At 37.3% G+C, this 19505-nt stretch overlaps 1 protein-coding gene and 1 pseudogene across 4 annotated transcripts; one reads left to right on the forward strand and one right to left on the reverse strand.

Annotated features, from left to right (window-relative positions):
- The first annotated feature begins 212 nt into the window (after nt 1–212).
- LOC107694026 (uncharacterized) lies at nt 213–15686 on the forward strand. Of its 4 annotated transcripts, XM_016493637.1 has the most exons (15): nt 214–380; nt 1951–1977; nt 2139–2465; nt 2604–2912; nt 4009–4296; nt 4387–4534; nt 4744–4913; nt 5007–5294; nt 11690–12001; nt 12440–12727; nt 12833–12989; nt 14583–14743; nt 14828–14903; nt 15242–15272; nt 15355–15686. In XM_016493637.1, exons 1-15 carry the CDS (start codon nt 314–316, stop codon nt 15502–15504), a joined length of 2799 nt encoding a protein of 932 aa, XP_016349123.1. In that variant the 5' UTR covers nt 214–313; the 3' UTR covers nt 15505–15686. The 4 variants fall into 4 exon arrangements, with proteins under 4 accessions (XP_016349125.1, XP_016349126.1, XP_016349123.1 ...); XM_016493638.1 differs by lacking the exon at nt 1951–1977; XM_016493639.1 differs by lacking the exons at nt 14828–14903; nt 15242–15272; nt 15355–15686 and adding an exon at nt 13147–13177 and having other exon boundaries at nt 213–380; nt 14583–14692.
- A 1059-nt stretch (nt 15687–16745) lies between these two features.
- Nucleotides 16746–19505, reverse strand: part of LOC107694029 (ribosomal RNA-processing protein 8-like) — a 4401-nt pseudogene continuing 1641 nt past the window's right edge.

The raw sequence follows: 19505 nt of genomic DNA on the forward strand, positions 1-19505 counted from the left end.
ACAGGTTGTCACATCAACACATACTGGAAACAGATGCTATATCATATCTATGACCATAATAAATGGGCATGAGAGTTATTTTTGAAGTAATGATCTAAAAATGTAGTGTAGACAAGCAGTTTGTGGGTTATTCAAAGCCTGACTATTTTTGGGGTTTGGGGTGAGGAGCACACACACATTCACACACTTCTCTGGCAGCTGACTATGACCTCTTCTGCCCCACAGACTAACAGATTCAACCACACACACACACACCCTGGCACATACGTTCAAGTGTTTTTTTGCTCCAGTTGCCTTCTTTAATGACTTCAACATGGGCCTGCCAATATTTTTTATTTTAGCAATGGTTCTAAATCTTGCTCACAGAGGGGACATGCAAGGTAGGTTCATATGATCTCAGATTTAATTATTTTTGCTTAATTTGATCAGATGCTGCTGTTGTGTTTTTTGGCCCTTTTAAATCGCTTGCATATTTTCTGATTGCCTATATATAAGAACAGACAGATTTGGATATAATGTGAATTAATAGCATATGGTTAAATATTTGAACACACAACCTGTGCATTTCATCTGAGTCTGTCACTTTGCTCACACTAAGACATTTCCTGAGAAAAGGGAGGGGAATGAGAATATCTGGCAGGCTTTGCAATTGGGCATAATTAATATTGTTTTTTTTTTTGTTGTTTTTTTAATTAGCCTGTTGTTTGAATCATTGCTATTGTTATTTTGAGCTCTTTTGAGTATTTTGAGTATGTGATGATAATAATAATAATGATAAAATCTGTTACTCATTGAGAAGAACGGCATGCAATGAATAAAGATTCTTTCACAAATTCTGCTTTAGGCATTTCCACTGTCCTTCGCCAGACATCCTTATTTGAGAAAAACATTTAACCACTTATCCTTTCATTCTGAAACTAATAAATGCTGAGGCATGGAAACAATCAATTATGGCTTGTATTTATTTGGTAGTACTGATGAAATTAGATCCCTAGAAAAGATTAGTAATTAGTAGAAAAGAAAAATGTGGTTTAAATTGTTTAGTAAACATGCAGTAGCAATGCAGAATGCAGGATGCTTTTTTTTTCAGATTGCAAAAAAATGCTTATTGCAATTGTGTTCTGCTGGCTTTATTTGTTTATTTATTCTTTTTCTTGCTCAAGCCATCATTGTAAGATTTGTAACATCATCAAATCAGGGTAGTAGTGACACATGCAACGGCTGTGATTTTGAACACAGAATTGTGTTCGCATGTAATCAGTTAAATGACGTACAGTGGTATGTATGCGGTTTACAGCAGCACGCAACATGTGCAAAAGACCTGTGTTGGAAAGTCTTGTCACATGACTGAAAAACCAAAAACATCTGCTTCCTTTTGTGCAAAGCATCTCAATTTCCATCCCAGATTCTATGCATGCTGCATGTGATGTCACTTTTGTAATTAGGGCCTTATGCATATTTTTTGAACGCTGTAGGAAATATTTCCTATGTAATGCATTTTAAAGGTAATTTTAGCTTTTGTAAACAGTGAGAAATTGTCATTGGTCTTTATAGTTCACCCAGAATTAAAATTCCGTCATTTACTTGCTCTCATGTCATTTCAAATCATACTTGACTTTCTTTCTTCCTTGTAATGCAAATGGAGATATTTTGAATAATGTGCTGGCCCCTCTTTTCCATCACAATGAATGGGGACAGGATGCAAAAAGGATGCAGAAGCACCATAAAAGTAGTCAACATGACTTACATTTGGGCCTGTTCTTCACACAAAATATTGTATACCTTCAGAAACCTTGCGATATGGCAAACAAGTTGCATGAAATACTTTTAATTATTATTATGATGCTTTTTGTTATTTTGGATTTTGACAGGCCCAGTCCCCATTAACTTTAATTATACGGAAAAGAATGGCAAGGACATTCTTCAAAATCTCTTTTTTTTTTTACTTAGGTCTTTTGGGTTTGGAACCACAAGAGGGTGAGTAAATAATGACAGAATTTCCGGCTGAACTCTCCTTTTACGAAAGTGGTTTCTTAATTTACTCTGGGTTACATAATATATGCCCTTCAGGATTCATTTCACATTAAATGTCATTAAATCTTTGAGTAATATTCTTCCCTCTCTTTTTTTTTTTATAGATTTGGAGACCAGAGACTTGGTTGTTGAGCAAACAGTGACAGGAATTTTGGGGGAGGAGGTCTACCTGCGTTGTCTGTACACTGGACAGAGTAACATCTTGTACTCCTCCTGGAACCGTTTCGATTCTACAAAGAAGGCAAAGAAAATGGCAGGCTACAAATCCAGTGCCGGTTTTTTCAACAGAGAAAACTTTGACATCCCGGCATCAATTACAAACCTTACTGTAAAGATAAATGTGACAAGTTTTGATCAAGAGGGAGAATACACATGCGTCTTCGACTCTGAAGAGGATGAAACAAAGGACACCATGTTTCTCAGTGTTATTGGTGAGTATACAAAAATGTATTTTCCCCAGAAAAACGGAAGCCATTTGAGTTTGAAATGACATGAAGAATGAGTTGATTGAAGAATGATTGGAAATCATTGAAAAAAAAAATCCTCAATACCTCTGTTTTGTCTCTAAGCTCGGCCTGATGTTGACATAACTGTGAAAGAGGAAGTTGTGAATAGGACCCTCTACCATGCTGTCACTTGCTCTGCCTCCGGTGCCAAGCCTGAGGCTGTGATTAGATGGGAGATCTCTGGTGCCCTTCCAAGAGACGACATCTTCTCTGTGAACATGATTAATTCAGTTCATCCCAATGGCACAACCAGTTCAATCAGTGTACTTCGCTTCCCCCTAATTATGAATAATGAGAGCACTGTTACCTGTGTGGTTGAGCATCCAGCTTTTACTGAACCCAAAAGAGCCAACATAGAGGTGGACACATTTGGTAAGTTCTGTTTTAATCAAAAGAGATAGCATTATTAGGAAAAGCCAGAGTGTGCAAGACAACATAAGTTACGTTTCTGTTCTTTTGCACTGGCTAAGTTTTTTCGGGATGAAACCTAAAACAGAACTGAGAAAACAAGTTTTATTCTCCTATTGTCTGCTCATTGCACCAAGGTCGCATGTGTTTCCTGTGGTACATTTGCAGCAGCTGTCTGACCACAAATGTAACATACTGTGTAGATAGATACAGTATACTGTAGATGTGTTCCTTGTAGACTACAAAAACTGCGAAGAAACTCTTCACGCGAACTGTGAAGAGTAAACATCAGTAGTTCTGTATTTATTACCATTATTACAGAACATACTCTATTTAAAAATGCCTGCTAATCAAACTTATGAATGTTGGTGAACTCAGCAAGAATTGTTCTCACAGTTAACAGTTTATTTGCTCGTTTTCAGGCCTGATTCACAAAAACAGTTATGCAAATCAAGTAACAATACCAGCCCAAAAAAGTAGTTCTGAACATAATTTGCACAGTGCAGTTCTTAATCTTGCAAACCTGATAGGATAAATTTCTGTTTACCTTCTGCTTTATGTTAGCGGTAATAGAGCAAGACAGACTTTTGACTTGTAATTTTTGTTTAGAAGACCATCTGTAAAGGCCTTATTAACATATAAAGCGTTTGCCTATAGCAGTAGTGTTGAGGCTGAAATGAACAATGACAGCTTAATTTAAATACTCCGGCACTAAATGCTAAACTATATTGCAGGTGGTTAGTGAACAGGTTTTTGCACTCAAATACTGCAAGTGGTGTGAATGTTTAGTGACTTCATTTTTTGTCATTTCTTGAACCATGACATCTAAACCAAGTGTCTTTCATTCACTAAGAAAGTACCTAGCTTGGAGCTAGAGTTAGTGTCTCCAACAGCTTGGTAAACAGACCGAACAGCTGTTCAAACTCCTCTAAACTCAAATGTATGCTTGTTTAACCTTGAGATTAAACTCACAGATACACTTCTTAGTTTTCTAAAAAAGAACTGTCTATTTTTTATGAACTTACCCTGTTCTTATTGGCACTTTTCTTCTTTTTAACAGTTTCTCCTGTTATAAGCATGGAGACCTTCCTGGTCCAAGAAGGAGGAGAAGACTTTCAAGAGGTCATCTGTACAGCAACAGGAGGGAGGCCACATCCAAATATCACGTGGATACTGCCTGAATTCAAAAACATGCCACCTTTAGAGAGAAATGTCTCCAAACCAGATTCAGTTATCGGTTCATATAGGTTCCCATCAGATCCTTATGAAGGAGAAAATATCGTTTGTGTCTTTAGCTACGTGTTTCTCCCATTCATAAACAAAAGGACAATCACTTTGCCAATTTACTGTGAGTACCAGCACTATTTAAACTGAATAGATGCACATATGTAGAATATTGGAAGCACTTTTTAATTTGTAAAACTTTTTTTCCATCTAGATCTTTCCTCACTTCAGCTGAAGGACCTTGATTATGCCATTAACAGTGAGAATCAGACTTCACTGGCGCTTGTGGAGGGGGACACGGACATTATAATCAGGATGGATGTTTTGGGCAATGTACCAAGTTATAAAATGAAATGTTCCAGGTAAGATGTAGTAATATTATCCCTGAAGGCCTTGAATATGAGCATAAAATTTAAGTAAAAAACGAGCACTGATACAACACAATGATATAGTCAATTTTATTCGCAATGTAAAAAATTAAGTATTGGATTCTAGTGTGTTCACCACAGAATAAAAACATTGAGACAAGTTGTGAAATGCTTGCTTTGCACTTTTGTATCACTTGATCAAGGGAAGGCCAACCTCTGCCTGAGGATGTGGATGTGGTTGGCAGTGATCTCTTTATCAGAGGACCCATACAGCTGCACCTTGTTGGACAATATCTCTGTCAGGTCTCTTACCGTAGACATCAGGTTTCCTTGCAGTTCACAATCAAAGTAAATCCAAAAGTCCTACTGCCAGGTACTATATTTGCTGTCATAATATCATCACTCTGTATTGATATTCTACACTCTACAACTGAAGATTGTAAACGTGATTTGTTTTTATTTTTAGTGACATTTCCCCCAAATATCAGTGTGAATTTTGTAGAGAATTCAGACTATGTTCACATTGAGTGTTTGGCCTCCAATGCTGTTCCCGCTGCAAATGTGTCCTGGATTCTTCCACAAGAGATTAATAGTACAATTCATTCTGAAGACACACACTATAATGGATCTTGTTCTGTCAGAAGTGTGTTGACTGTGCCTAGCTGCATGACCCGTAAATATGCAGTTGAGTGCGTAGTCGACCATCCTGACTTCATGGAAAAAGAAAGGCGGCATATTCCTCTTCCTGTGTGTGGTAAGACGATGGATGGATGGAACAATAAATGAATTGATAGGTGGACAAATGGATGGATGGATGGATGGATAGGTTGACGAATGGATGAATGGATGGATGGATGATTGATTGATTGATTGGTTGATTGATTGATTGATTGACCGATCAATAGAACAATGGATGGATGAATGGATGAACAAATAGGTGGATGAATACATGCATGGATGGAATGACGGATGCATGGATGGATAGAACAATAGATGGATAGTTGATGGATGGATGGATGGATGGATGGATGAATGAACAATAGATGGACGGATGGATAAGTGGATGAATAGATAGGTGGATGCATGGATGGATAGAACAATAGATGGATAGTTGATGGATACAAGGAAAATGGATGGATGGATAGGTGGATGGATGGATGGATGAATGAACTATAGATGGATGGATGGATAAGTGGATGAATAGATAGGTGGATGCATGGATGGATAGAACAATAGATGGATAGTTGATGGATACAAGGAAAATGGATGGATGGATAGGTGGATGGATGGATGGATGAATGAACAATAGATGGACGGATGGATAAGTGGATGAATAGATAGGTGGATGCATAGATGGATAGAACAATAGATGGACAGTTGATGGATACAAGGATAATGGATGGATGGATGGATGGATGGATGAACTGATCGATTGATTGATGAATGAACAATAGATGGATGGATGGATGGACGGATGGATAAGTGGATGAATAGATAGGTGGATGCATGGATGGATTGAACAATAGATGGATAGTTGATGGATACAAGGATAATGGATGGATGGATGAACGGATGGATAAGTGGATGCATGGATTGATAAGTGGATGCATGGATGGATAGAACAATGAATGGATGAATAAGTGGATGCATGGATGGATAAAACAATGGATGGATGGATGGATGGATAGAACAATAGATGGATGGATAAGTGGATGCATGGATGGATAAAACAATGGATGGATGGATGGATGGATAGAACAATAGATGGATGGATAAGTGGATGCATGGATGGATAAAACAATGGATGGATGGATGGATGGATAGAACAATAGATGGATGGATAAGTGGATGCATGGATGGATAAAACAATGGATGGATGGATGGATGGATAGAACAATAGATGGATGGATAAGTGGATGCATGGATGGATAAAACAATGGATGGATGGATGGATGGATAGAACAATAGATGGATGGATAAGTGGATGCATGGATGGATAAAACAATGGATGGATGGATGGATGGATAGAACAATAGATGGATGGATAAGTGGATGCATGGATGGATAAAACAATGGATGGATGGATGGATGGATAGAACAATAGATGGATGGATAAGTGGATGCATGGATGGATAAAACAATGGATGGATGGATGGATGGATAGAACAATAGATGGATGGATAAGTGGATGCATGGATGGATAAAACAATGGATGGATGGATGGATGGATAGAACAATAGATGGATGGATAAGTGGATGCATGGATGGATAAAACAATGGATGGATGGATGGATGGATAGAACAATAGATGGATGGATAAGTGGATGCATGGATGGATAAAACAATGGATGGATGGATGGATGGATAGAACAATAGATGGATGGATAAGTGGATGCATGGATGGATAAAACAATGGATGGATGGATGGATGGATAGAACAATAGATGGATGGATAAGTGGATGCATGGATGGATAAAACAATGGATGGATGGATGGATGGATAGAACAATAGATGGATGGATAAGTGGATGCATGGATGGATAAAACAATGGATGGATGGATGGATGGATAGAACAATAGATGGATGGATAAGTGGATGCATGGATGGATAAAACAATGGATGGATGGATGGATGGATAGAACAATAGATGGATGGATAAGTGGATGCATGGATGGATAAAACAATGGATGGATGGATGGATGGATAGAACAATAGATGGATGGATAAGTGGATGCATGGATGGATAAAACAATGGATGGATGGATGGATGGATAGAACAATAGATGGATGGATAAGTGGATGCATGGATGGATAAAACAATGGATGGATGGATGGATGGATAGAACAATAGATGGATGGATAAGTGGATGCATGGATGGATAAAACAATGGATGGATGGATGGATGGATAGAACAATAGATGGATGGATAAGTGGATGCATGGATGGATAAAACAATGGATGGATGGATGGATGGATAGAACAATAGATGGATGGATAAGTGGATGCATGGATGGATAAAACAATGGATGGATGGATGGATGGATAGAACAATAGATGGATGGATAAGTGGATGCATGGATGGATAAAACAATGGATGGATGGATGGATGGATAGAACAATAGATGGATGGATAAGTGGATGCATGGATGGATAAAACAATGGATGGATGGATGGATGGATAGAACAATAGATGGATGGATAAGTGGATGCATGGATGGATAAAACAATGGATGGATGGATGGATGGATAGAACAATAGATGGATGGATAAGTGGATGCATGGATGGATAAAACAATGGATGGATGGATGGATGGATAGAACAATAGATGGATGGATAAGTGGATGCATGGATGGATAAAACAATGGATGGATGGATGGATGGATAGAACAATAGATGGATGGATAAGTGGATGCATGGATGGATAAAACAATGGATGGATGGATGGATGGATAGAACAATAGATGGATGGATAAGTGGATGCATGGATGGATAAAACAATGGATGGATGGATGGATGGATAGAACAATAGATGGATGGATAAGTGGATGCATGGATGGATAAAACAATGGATGGATGGATGGATGGATAGAACAATAGATGGATGGATAAGTGGATGCATGGATGGATAAAACAATGGATGGATGGATGGATGGATAGAACAATAGATGGATGGATAAGTGGATGCATGGATGGATAAAACAATGGATGGATGGATGGATGGATAGAACAATAGATGGATGGATAAGTGGATGCATGGATGGATAAAACAATGGATGGATGGATGGATGGATAGAACAATAGATGGATGGATAAGTGGATGCATGGATGGATAAAACAATGGATGGATGGATGGATGGATAGAACAATAGATGGATGGATAAGTGGATGCATGGATGGATAAAACAATGGATGGATGGATGGATGGATAGAACAATAGATGGATGGATAAGTGGATGCATGGATGGATAAAACAATGGATGGATGGATGGATGGATAGAACAATAGATGGATGGATAAGTGGATGCATGGATGGATAAAACAATGGATGGATGGATGGATGGATAGAACAATAGATGGATGGATAAGTGGATGCATGGATGGATAAAACAATGGATGGATGGATGGATGGATAGAACAATAGATGGATGGATAAGTGGATGCATGGATGGATAAAACAATGGATGGATGGATGGATGGATAGAACAATAGATGGATGGATAAGTGGATGCATGGATGGATAAAACAATGGATGGATGGATGGATGGATAGAACAATAGATGGATGGATAAGTGGATGCATGGATGGATAAAACAATGGATGGATGGATGGATGGATAGAACAATAGATGGATGGATAAGTGGATGCATGGATGGATAAAACAATGGATGGATGGATGGATGGATAGAACAATAGATGGATGGATAAGTGGATGCATGGATGGATAAAACAATGGATGGATGGATGGATGGATAGAACAATAGATGGATGGATAAGTGGATGCATGGATGGATAAAACAATGGATGGATGGATGGATGGATAGAACAATAGATGGATGGATAAGTGGATGCATGGATGGATAAAACAATGGATGGATGGATGGATGGATAGAACAATAGATGGATGGATAAGTGGATGCATGGATGGATAAAACAATGGATGGATGGATGGATGGATAGAACAATAGATGGATGGATAAGTGGATGCATGGATGGATAAAACAATGGATGGATGGATGGATGGATAGAACAATAGATGGATGGATAAGTGGATGCATGGATGGATAAAACAATGGATGGATGGATGGATGGATAGAACAATAGATGGATGGATAAGTGGATGCATGGATGGATAAAACAATGGATGGATGGATGGATGGATAGAACAATAGATGGATGGATAAGTGGATGCATGGATGGATAAAACAATGGATGGATGGATGGATGGATAGAACAATAGATGGATGGATAAGTGGATGCATGGATGGATAAAACAATGGATGGATGGATGGATGGATAGAACAATAGATGGATGGATAAGTGGATGCATGGATGGATAAAACAATGGATGGATGGATGGATGGATAGAACAATAGATGGATGGATAAGTGGATGCATGGATGGATAAAACAATGGATGGATGGATGGATGGATAGAACAATAGATGGATGGATAAGTGGATGCATGGATGGATAAAACAATGGATGGATGGATGGATGGATAGAACAATAGATGGATGGATAAGTGGATGCATGGATGGATAAAACAATGGATGGATGGATGGATGGATAGAACAATAGATGGATGGATAAGTGGATGCATGGATGGATAAAACAATGGATGGATGGATGGATGGATAGAACAATAGATGGATGGATAAGTGGATGCATGGATGGATAAAACAATGGATGGATGGATGGATGGATAGAACAATAGATGGATGGATAAGTGGATGCATGGATGGATAAAACAATGGATGGATGGATGGATGGATAGAACAATAGATGGATGGATAAGTGGATGCATGGATGGATAAAACAATGGATGGATGGATGGATGGATAGAACAATAGATGGATGGATAAGTGGATGCATGGATGGATAAAACAATGGATGGATGGATGGATGGATAGAACAATAGATGGATGGATAAGTGGATGCATGGATGGATAAAACAATGGATGGATGGATGGATGGATAGAACAATAGATGGATGGATAAGTGGATGCATGGATGGATAAAACAATGGATGGATGGATGGATGGATAGAACAATAGATGGATGGATAAGTGGATGCATGGATGGATAAAACAATGGATGGATGGATGGATGGATAGAACAATAGATGGATGGATAAGTGGATGCATGGATGGATAAAACAATGGATGGATGGATGGATGGATAGAACAATAGATGGATGGATAAGTGGATGCATGGATGGATAAAACAATGGATGGATGGATGGATGGATAGAACAATAGATGGATGGATAAGTGGATGCATGGATGGATAAAACAATGGATGGATGGATGGATGGATAGAACAATAGATGGATGGATAAGTGGATGCATGGATGGATAAAACAATGGATGGATGGATGGATGGATAGAACAATAGATGGATGGATAAGTGGATGCATGGATGGATAAAACAATGGATGGATGGATGGATGGATAGAACAATAGATGGATGGATAAGTGGATGCATGGATGGATAAAACAATGGATGGATGGATGGATGGATAGAACAATAGATGGATGGATAAGTGGATGCATGGATGGATAAAACAATGGATGGATGGATGGATGGATAGAACAATAGATGGATGGATAAGTGGATGCATGGATGGATAAAACAATGGATGGATGGATGGATGGATAGAACAATAGATGGATGGATAAGTGGATGCATGGATGGATAAAACAATGGATGGATGGATGGATGGATAAGTGGATGCATGGATGGATAGAACAATGAATGGATGAATAAGTGGATGCATGGATGGATGGATAGAACAATAGATGGATGGAACAATGGATGGATGGATAAGTGGATGCATGGATGGATAAAACAATGGATGGATGGATGGATGGATAAGTGGATGCATGGATGGATAGAACAATGGATGGATGGATGGATAAGTGGATGTATGGATGGATAGAACAATAGATGGATGGATAAGTGGATGCATGGATGGATAAAACAATGGATGGATGGTACAATGATGATAATACAGTAGAACGATGGATGGATGGATGGATAGTACAATGATGATGATAATAGAATGATGGATGGATGGATGGATGGATGAACTGATCGATTGATTGATGAATGAACAATAGATGGATGGATGGATGGATGGATAAGTGGATGAATAGATAGGTGGATGCATGGATGGATGATAGAAGGATAATGGACAGATGGATGAATAGATTGTTGGATGGATGGACTGAACAATAGATTGACGATGGAAGGATGGATGGATAATGGATGAATGCATTGATGGTTAGATGGATGGAGGTATGGATGGACAGAACAATGGATGGACAGATGGATGGATGGATGCTGTTGACATAGGCAGCTCACTAGGTTTTAAAACAGAGCTGTCTTTCAAACATTCTGACATGTAGTTTATGTTTTTTGTTTATAGCACCACCAAATATAACCCTGCAGTCTGGTGTTGAATGGGACAATGGCATTATATACGCATGGCTGGTGTGTTCAGTGCAGAGCCAGACCCCAGCAGCGGCCATCACCTGGGCTGTAGAGTGCCATGGCATTGATATTAGCTCTAGTGAATTTATAATGACTCAACCTGTGTTTCAGGAGAGTCATATGGTTGTTGCTCAGAGCACGGCGCGTATTGCTATTTACTCACATGCCGGATGCAGCGTGACCTGTGTGGTTGAGCATCGAGGGTTAGAGAAACCAGAGAACAAAAGCATTGTCCTCCCATCCTTAGGTAAGTTTTACTATTACATTAACCCCAAAAGTAGTTTGACACTTGAGCCAGACTTAGAAAAGTATTCATGTGATTGCATTAGGAAACTAAATGTCAGTCTATTCATACTTTTTAAACATGCTTCTTATAGCTTGAATTTCAAGAAATAATCAAGTTTAATCGACAGCAGTTGTTGAAAACTTAAAACCCTAAAATGACCACTACAATAACAAGAACAACTTCACAGCTGCTTTTACAAAATCGACACAATAATGAAGTAATGAAAATGTCTTTGCTGTCAGGACCATCTGCAAGCCGCGCATTTCTGGGTGAAGAGAGATACACTCAGATTTGGCATGCTGTGTGTGAGTACAGTGGCGATGGGGAACAAGAACAACTTCACAGCTGCTTTACAAAATCGACACAATAATGAAGTAATGAAAATGTCTTTGCTGTCAGGGCCATCTGCAAGCCGCGCATTTCTGGGTGAAGAGAGATACACTCAGATTTGGCATGCTGTGTGTGAGTACAGTGGCGATGGGGTGAAACCCAACATCTCCTGGGTCCTTCCTGATGAAGACACTGTAACTCAGGCGACTACTGAGGTCAAATATAATGGAATTAAAGTAGAAGTCAATTCAACTCATGAATTTCAACTCAGTCAGTATGAGGGGAAAGATTTAATATGTCTGATCCAGAACAAGCTCGGCAGGGATGAGAGACGGACAATACGAGTTCCAAAATACTGTAAGCATTCCTCAACCCCAAAATATTGACTGGAACGTTTTCTGGTTATTCATTCAGTAAATATATTTTATTTGCTGAATGCAATCTGCTGTATCTTTCACTCAGCTATCTCATCTATTGAGGTTTTAAACGAAACCACACTTGATCGTAGAAGTCATGGCCAGAATGAGCATCGTTTAGCGTTGCAAGAAAATCTCTCAAATCAGAAGATACTTCTCAGAGCCCATGGCAATGCTCCATCATACAAGACAATATGTTACAGGTATGTTGAGTAGTGCATGCTTAAATAAGGCACAAAATACTCAAGAATTCAAAGTTAGTGCACAGAAAAAACTTCATGACCATATCACGGCCTATTGCACAATTCCACAGCACTCTCAAACCCTAAATGCTGCACATTGATTTTTCTTTCATTTCAGACACCCAAAGGGATACATGGAGAAGACAAGGGCTAGTTAATGTTTTCACATGAATGTTTTACTGTATCAGGCTGTGAAGTTCTAAAGGATTCTTTATGCTTGACAATAAATGTGGTTCCCTATACTACTCTTACCAGCAGAATTATTAAACTTAAAACTAAATGTGATGAGTGGGGGCGCTCGAGTCCCATGGAGGAGCTCCATAAGGATAAAAGGAGGAGTGACGACAGTGAAGGAGGAGAGAGGACCAGGCCTGGACTTCTCTCCCCCAACACGGTCGTCACTCCTTCCTTTTATCCTTCCGGAGCTCCTCCGTGAGACTCGAGACCGGTGAGTGGTGCAGGTGTCGCTCATTTTCAATTACTCCACCGGCCTCGCTCCGTTCCCACGGCTCTCGGCCCCGCCCCCACTCGTCACAGTTAATAATGTGGAGTGATGTATCCTTCAGGTATAGAGATGGAGATCGTGAATGGCTGTGAGAAATAAAATTAATAAAAACTATATAGACATATTAGAAAAAAACAAATAAAAACACAACAAAATTACTAAAACTCAGTAAGTAAAAATATAAAATATATATTTTTATATAAAAATATTCAAAATATTAACAAAAACTGTAATAGCTCAAATTATGCGGCTTAGCCCAGTAAAAATCCCTTAAATGTGTCATTCTTTAAGAACACTCAGTGTCTCACAGGGGCTGTTTACCCCAAAATTAATATTCTGCCATCAATATTCTGCTACTCATTCTCATCTTGTCTGATTATTGTTAACTAAAATTAAGCTATGCAAAATCATTTATGTTTATGTATTAAAATAAAGCTAAAATAAAAATATAAATATTAAAACATTTAAACCTGCAAATTAGAAATGCTAACTGCAGCTAATGAAATGAAATAAGTTTAAGTTAATACTAAAATGACTGAAACTAGTAAATAGTAATACTAAAAATAAAAATAACTTCAAGCTAAATAGAAATATTTAAAAACGAATAAAAACCACAACAAAAATACTAAAAGAAACTAAAATTAAGATGAAAACTTAAAATATAAAAATAAAAGCTAATTCAAAATAATATGCATTCTATAATACTATATAAATAAAACAAAAATAACACCGCTCCAAAAATGAAAAAGTCACACTTTTTTGTGTTTAGAGCTTGAAAGTATGTGCCAATATTCAGTTTCATTGTATTGATAAGAGCAATGTTAACATATTCCATGAAAGAAAGAAAGTAATGAGCGAGTAAATTATGACAATTTTCATTTTTGTGTGAACTATGCCTTTTCAGACATCCATTGTAAAGTTTCGTTTGTGCTAATTTCAGACATCTTGACCAAAACTCTTCTAAATCTTCCATCTATCAGTTTCTAGAGAAAAAGACACTTTTTTAAAGTTGTTATTTGAGACACGTCTCTGAATTTTTCTCATCCCAGGGAGGACGGGTCAGCAGCTGACACCGTGGGCATGGCATTGGTTTTTACAGAACCAGAGTCTGAACTGGATGCAGGACTGTACATATGCCACGTCTCGTACCACCACCACATGGCTAAAGTTTTCATTCGGGTGGATGTAACTAGTGAAGAGACTCAACACAGTGAGTTTTCCACATATCAGGCCTATAGATTATCAGCATATGGAAGTATGGTGAATCGGGGTAATGAATGTCTGTTTTCCACAGTGATATTCATCACTATTTGCTTCTCGTCAGCCGCTGCAATCACCCTCATCCTGATTATCATTTTGGTTGTCCTCTGGTGAGTAGACTCGCTTTCTAACAAACTAGGTAAAATTCTGCTGTTTTCTTTTTGGATATTACCATACAGGTGAGAACAGTGGAGGCAAACAGGAAGCAAGGTAGCTTACCTAGACCAATGACATGCATAGTGTTCATAAACAGGATACATGGTGGCATGCACAGGCTGGCAGAACAAGACCACATCTACCACATCTCTGCTATTCATGCGACATAAACAGATTGTTCATGTCTTAGTGGTAGAGACGTCAATTTAAATTGTGAAAGTATCTGTGGCTTTTTGTTTTAGAAAAAAATCCCCCTTGAAATAAATGTCCTAATCTTGTTATTTCTTTCTAGCAAAAGTGGGAGTAGTCACTCATCACAAAAGGTACTTAGACAAAGTGTTATATAATTGTTACTATAGCTTGTCCAAAAGATATAAATAGCTCATTTGATTTTTTCCTCCAAAGAAGAAAGACAGGAGAGAGCGTGAGTCTCTAGCTGCTCTAATGCAGGACCCTCGCTGCCCAGACAAGACTGTGATTCCAGGCACGGCTGGGCCGCACTATGCTGAGCTTGTGCACTATTCCATTGTTTTTGATGCTAAAAGCACCGTGTGACACACCTGTTGAATTTTATGACCGTAATATATACGTTTTTGCACATACTTGTGGAGTTCATCACAGCTTGAGTGCATTAAAAGGGGGACATGTTTAAGAAATGAATTCATTTTCAGTCAGATTGTTATGCTGATAATGTAACTGGTAATGGAAAAAAGAAAATGAACATTTGCTGAAAGTTTACTCAACCTAAGGCCATCCAAGATTTTAGATGAATTGTTTCATCTGAACAGATTTGGAGAAATTTAGTTTTACACCAATGGATCCCCTGCAGTGAATGGGTGCCGTCAGAATGAGAGTCCAAACAGCTGATAAAAACATCACAATAATCCACACGTAATCCACACGACTCCAGTCCATCACTTAACATCTTGTGAAGTGAAAACCTGCGTGTTTGTAATAAACACATCCATCAGGTTTCTCCAGATCTGTTCCGATGAAGAAACAACTCATCTACATTAGATGGCCTGAGGGTGAGTAAATTTTAAGCAAATGTTTATTTTTGGATGAACTATTCCTTTAATAAGAATATTTCACTAGTGGTCTCAGGGGTTTTGGACCCCACTGTATATACACATTGCAATTGGTGTTTTTGATATGTAGCTGTTCTTTTTCCTCAATTACAAATACCAATTGTAAGGAAAATGAAGTAGCTTGGTATTACTTTCAGCATTATGATTTACTTTGATAAGTAGCATTGTTTTATAAAAATATTATAAGCACATTTTCAATGTTTTACTACTTTTTAGGATTGTTCTGATTTACACAGATGTTCTGATATGTTCTTCTTTACACAGAGATATACTTTAAAAATCTGGCTGGTGTCTTCTATCTTGTTTCCATTCCAATTGAACTTGTAGCACACAAACTGACTGAATTTGTAACGCTGTAGCGCCCTCTGGTGATCATACAGTAAATAGTGGGGGAATCCACATCTGGTCCTGGTGAGTCCAGTCTGATATTTTAGTTATAAGATTGTACTGTTTTCACAGTCTTTGTTACAACGACGACTGATCTTCCTTTGTGTTGCTCTAAGATGTTTAGGCATCTCCGGGGTAAATAATGTGACTGTGACACTTGTAAAAAATACAATAAAATACTTGACAAGTTTAAATACTTATCGAGTCTGTTTGTTTATCAGGTAAACACTATTTATAATCATAAAACAATATATGACAAATACAGCTTTCACAAAGGACAAAATTCCTTGAATATCACATTCTTTTTTTTTTTTTCCTGTTACATTGATTTACAAAACATACAATGTTAAGGAGAGATTTGACCCTTGAAACTGAATTACTGCTGATAAACCTTTCATACACAGTCCATACATAAAGAAGCAAAATATTTACTTAATGTACATTTATCGTTTCTTGTACAGACAAGGTTTAAGTTGAAGACCGACTTTCTTCACGTTCACAGGTGCTTTTCCTGTCTTTATGAATTCAAAGGTGTGGAAGTGGCTGTTTTCTGTGTCCTGAAAAAAATAACAGAAAACAAATAGCTTGTAGTATGTAGTATAATTTACAGTATAATGAACAAGAGCTGTTTACGCTCTTGTTCATTATACTGTAAATTATACTACATTTTGATTACTAAATTATGATCTATTGCTGTCTCCATTGTTTTATTTGAAAAACTGAGGACATTGAACATTTTATGTTAGTGTTGTTGTTAATATATTCCATTATTGATCTGCATACTTGCAGAACAGCACAATTCTAGTCTGCAACTGCACACTTGGCCTGATTTTCCATCCCTAATACAGCATTAGACCTGCAACTAACAATCATATATGATAATTAAGGAGGAGATTATTCTAGTGATTTAATAGCAGTCCTTTATTATTTGCATGTTTGTCAGTTTTTAACAGTGAGTCTGCAGAAAATGTTGTGCACAATCATCTATAGAATAAATAAGGGGTGGCCAACATCGGTCCTGGACAGCCACAGTCCTGCAAAGTTTTGCTCCAACCTTGATAAAAACTCACCTGCCTGTAGCTTTCTAGTAACCCTTAGACCTTGTTCAGGTGTGTTTGATTAGGGTTGGAGCTGACGTCTGCGGGACTGTGGCTCTCCAGGACCGACGTTGGCCACCCCTGGAATAAATCATGATCACCAACTTCAAAATATCAGGTTTTCCTATTACTGTTTGACTCCCTTTCTGTTATTTTAGTATTTATTAATATTTTGAATGAGCATATATTTTGGGTTTTCAAAAGTAATGACAAGAACTTCATATTCTGAGATTTAAAAAAATAAATAAAAAACATAACGTATGATTAGACTGCCATTTAGAAGCTGCTTGTATCCAAAGACAGTACAGGAGACAAATATCCTGGTGTAAAAAGCGTAAAACCTGACCCTGGAATAAGTCATATGGTCTGATGATCATATTTTACCCTGTATTCTCAATACCACAGCGTGCCTTCAACAGTGTTCTGGACAGTGTAATGGTCTGTCTCATGGGAGTTATTAAGCGGACAAAAATATGAGGCCATTTCACAGGACCAGGTGGATGTTATGCTGGAAACATGTTTTTTTTTTAAGTCTCTTATGCTCACCAAGGCTGCATTCATTTGATGAAAAATAGAATACAAAATGTAATATGAAATATTATTAAAATTTAAAAGAACTGGTTTCTATTTGAATACATTTATTCATTTTATTGGCAAGGCTGAATTTTCAGCATCATTACTCCAGTCACATGATCCTTCAGAAATCATTCTAATATGTTAATTGGCCGAAACATTTTTTATGTTGAAAACAGTTGTGCTGCTTAATATATATATATATATATTTTCAGGATTCTTTGATTAATCAAAAGTTTAAAAGAACAGCATTTATTTGAAAGATTATAAATGTCTTCTTTACTGTCACTTTTGATACATTTAATGGATCCTTGTTGAATAAAAGAATTCATTTCTTAAAAAAAAGATTCATGTTCACTGGAATAAATTGCACATTACCTTACTGATTAACTTGAAGCCCAGACTTGACAATGCATCAATGAACAAACGCACATTTTCAAATCTACTGGCCACTTCAACTATTTTAAGAACACCCCTGCAAAAAAAAAAAAATGGAAAGAGGATATAGATTGGCTAATCATTAGACTCACAATAGTTTGGATTTCATAATAAACTTAAAATAATGGCAATTGATCAAAACAAAAAAAAAATGAAATAAGACAGTTATCCCAGGACTCTGTTTGCTTCTGCCAAAAACTCTCCCAGATTTGTCCCCATCAGAGAAAGACAGAAAACAGCAATATCTACTGTAGAATCACAAAGTGGCACCTGTGAATAAGTAATAAACAGAGCCGTCTTTAGTCTTTCGGCTGCATTACAATTAAAACCTTTATTACCACAATAACTTACTTTTGCCATGTCACATGCAGTGGCAAGATCACAAACCGGAGCCAAATCAAAAGAGTGTACTTTATTTTTTACACAATTTTACAGTCTCCACAGCCGAAGTCTGCGACAACTAAAGAAGCTGGCCTGAAAAAAAAAAAGGAATCAGAAACGCATTGACTTTCAGTGCTTTCCAAATAGCAAAGTGCAACCTTAAAATGCTGTATTTTTGCCTATGGAAGATTATTACATGTATGACCACTATGATTTGATAAAGAGAAGTCTGGGGAATGTCAATTACTTTGTTAATTGTCTTTGTTAAATGTCTTTAAAACAATTAACAAATTTAACAGTAGTTGAGGAAACTGTAACCATGACAAAAACAGCATACTAAACAAAATTAATAATTCTTCTTCCTCATCTTCTTAATAATAATTATTAAAGAGCAAAAAAGACCAAGCAAAATCCAGCTGCTAAAAATTTATTGCTTCATGTTTATGTATGTTATTTTCTATTCTTGCTATTAAAAAAAAAGTGCATCTAATAATAATTATTATTACAAATATTTTTTTTTTATATTAGTATAAATATTAAAAAATAATCTAAATAAATATATATATATATATATATATATATTGTCTTTTTA

This window comes from Sinocyclocheilus anshuiensis, unplaced genomic scaffold (assembly GCF_001515605.1).
Source record: "Sinocyclocheilus anshuiensis isolate Anshui unplaced genomic scaffold, SAMN03320099.WGS_v1.1 scaffold2360, whole genome shotgun sequence".
Taxonomy (NCBI): Eukaryota; Metazoa; Chordata; class Actinopteri; order Cypriniformes; family Cyprinidae; genus Sinocyclocheilus; species Sinocyclocheilus anshuiensis.